At 52.4% G+C, this 1,329-nt stretch overlaps 1 protein-coding gene across 1 annotated transcript; it reads right to left on the reverse strand.

Moving 5' to 3' along the window:
* Window positions 1–23: 23 nt before the first annotated feature.
* Window positions 24–1,310, reverse strand: LOC110035050 (peroxidase 31-like). Its single transcript, XM_020739289.1, has one exon. It carries the CDS (start codon window positions 1,150–1,152, stop codon window positions 169–171), a length of 984 nt encoding a protein of 327 aa, XP_020594948.1. The 5' UTR covers window positions 1,153–1,310; the 3' UTR covers window positions 24–168.
* Window positions 1,311–1,329: the final 19 nt, after the last annotated feature.

Raw genomic sequence — 1,329 nt, forward strand, 5'->3', positions numbered from 1 at the left:
GTTCAGAAAACCAGTAACATATTACAATAAAAAACTTAAAAAAATAAATAAAGCATAAATAGACAGCACAAAGTTCAAATCACAGTACGCCCAAATTCGTTAATTAAGAATGCATTCACATTTTCTCCAATTTTCTGTAGCCCAATCTATGACAAAGAGCACGATTGCCTAACCTGAGAGGTTATTGAAAGCATCGCACCTCCGGCGAACCTCACCGTTCCTTCCGGTCTTGACACCATAGATACTGAGCTTTTGCATCGAGTGAGCAAAGTCCTCGAAGAATACGTTCTGGTTTTCAGCATAAAGCTTCACCAATGGCGCCGTCCGCGGATCCGATGCTAACTTCTGATCCGTGGCGAGAAGCCCTAATCCCCTCAGCAGATTTTGGTAATACAAGTTATCGAACTTACCCGGCGTCATGATGTCGTTGAATGTCGCGATGGTGGGATCCTTGAGGTAATTCGCACATGCCTTCTGCAAAGCCTGGGCGAAACGAGGATTCATGGTCGGATCATAAGCGAATGGACCGCCATTATTGAAGTTGAAGATCCGGTTGGCGTATTCAGTGCAATGTGAGAATCCCACGGTGTGAGCGCCGGAGAGAGCGACGAAATCTCGGATGGTGAAACCCTTGGATGCGAATAGATGGATGATTTTATCAATAGATGTGTTAGGGCGAGCGAGATTGGACTCAACGTAAGCGGCGGTGGAGGTGAAGGAGTCCTTGCGGCCAAGGCGGATGGGGTAAAAGGGGCCGCCGAGCATGGAGACGAGATCTCGAGTGGCGATCGCGAGGATATCGGCGCAGGAGACGATGCCGGGGCATTGGAGCTCGAGGGAAGCCTTGGCACGGACGATGGCGTCGAATGCGTCGCCGGGAAGGGAATGGTTGATGTCGGCGTCGCGCTCGGCGACGTTGAAGTTATTGGAGGAGATGAGGACGGAGGCGTCGCAGCCGGAGACGAAGCAGTCGTGGAAGAAGAGGCGGAGGACGCCGGCGCCGGTAGTGGGGCTGTTGATCTGTTTGGTGGTGATGATGTCGGAGATGATCTGGTGGACGCGGGGGCAGGAGGTGTTGTAGTAGTCGACCGAGAGCTTGGCGGAGACGGAGAAGGAGGTAGAGAGGAGTAGAAGAAGCAGGAAGGGCAACATTGCTGCTGCGGTGGTGGGGATGATGGCGACGGCGGAGATGGTGGCGAGGGTGATTTCGTCGGCAACGGCGACGGTGATCCGGCGAGGAGGGGAGGGGTTGGTTTTTGTGGGTGAGGAAAGGAAGAGCGAGCGAGAGGCTGGGAGATGATTCAGGGATTTATTTTCTTATTTTCTTTT

The sequence above is a fragment of the Phalaenopsis equestris genome, unplaced genomic scaffold (genome assembly GCF_001263595.1).
Source record: "Phalaenopsis equestris unplaced genomic scaffold, ASM126359v1 Scaffold195621, whole genome shotgun sequence".
NCBI lineage: Eukaryota > Viridiplantae > Streptophyta > Magnoliopsida > Asparagales > Orchidaceae > Phalaenopsis > Phalaenopsis equestris.

Excerpts from the sequence above, each read along its gene's own strand:
- LOC110035050 (XM_020739289.1), bottom strand. The coding sequence starts at position 1,152 with ATGTTGCCCTTCCTGCTTCTTCTACTCCTCTCTACCTCCTTCTCCGTC.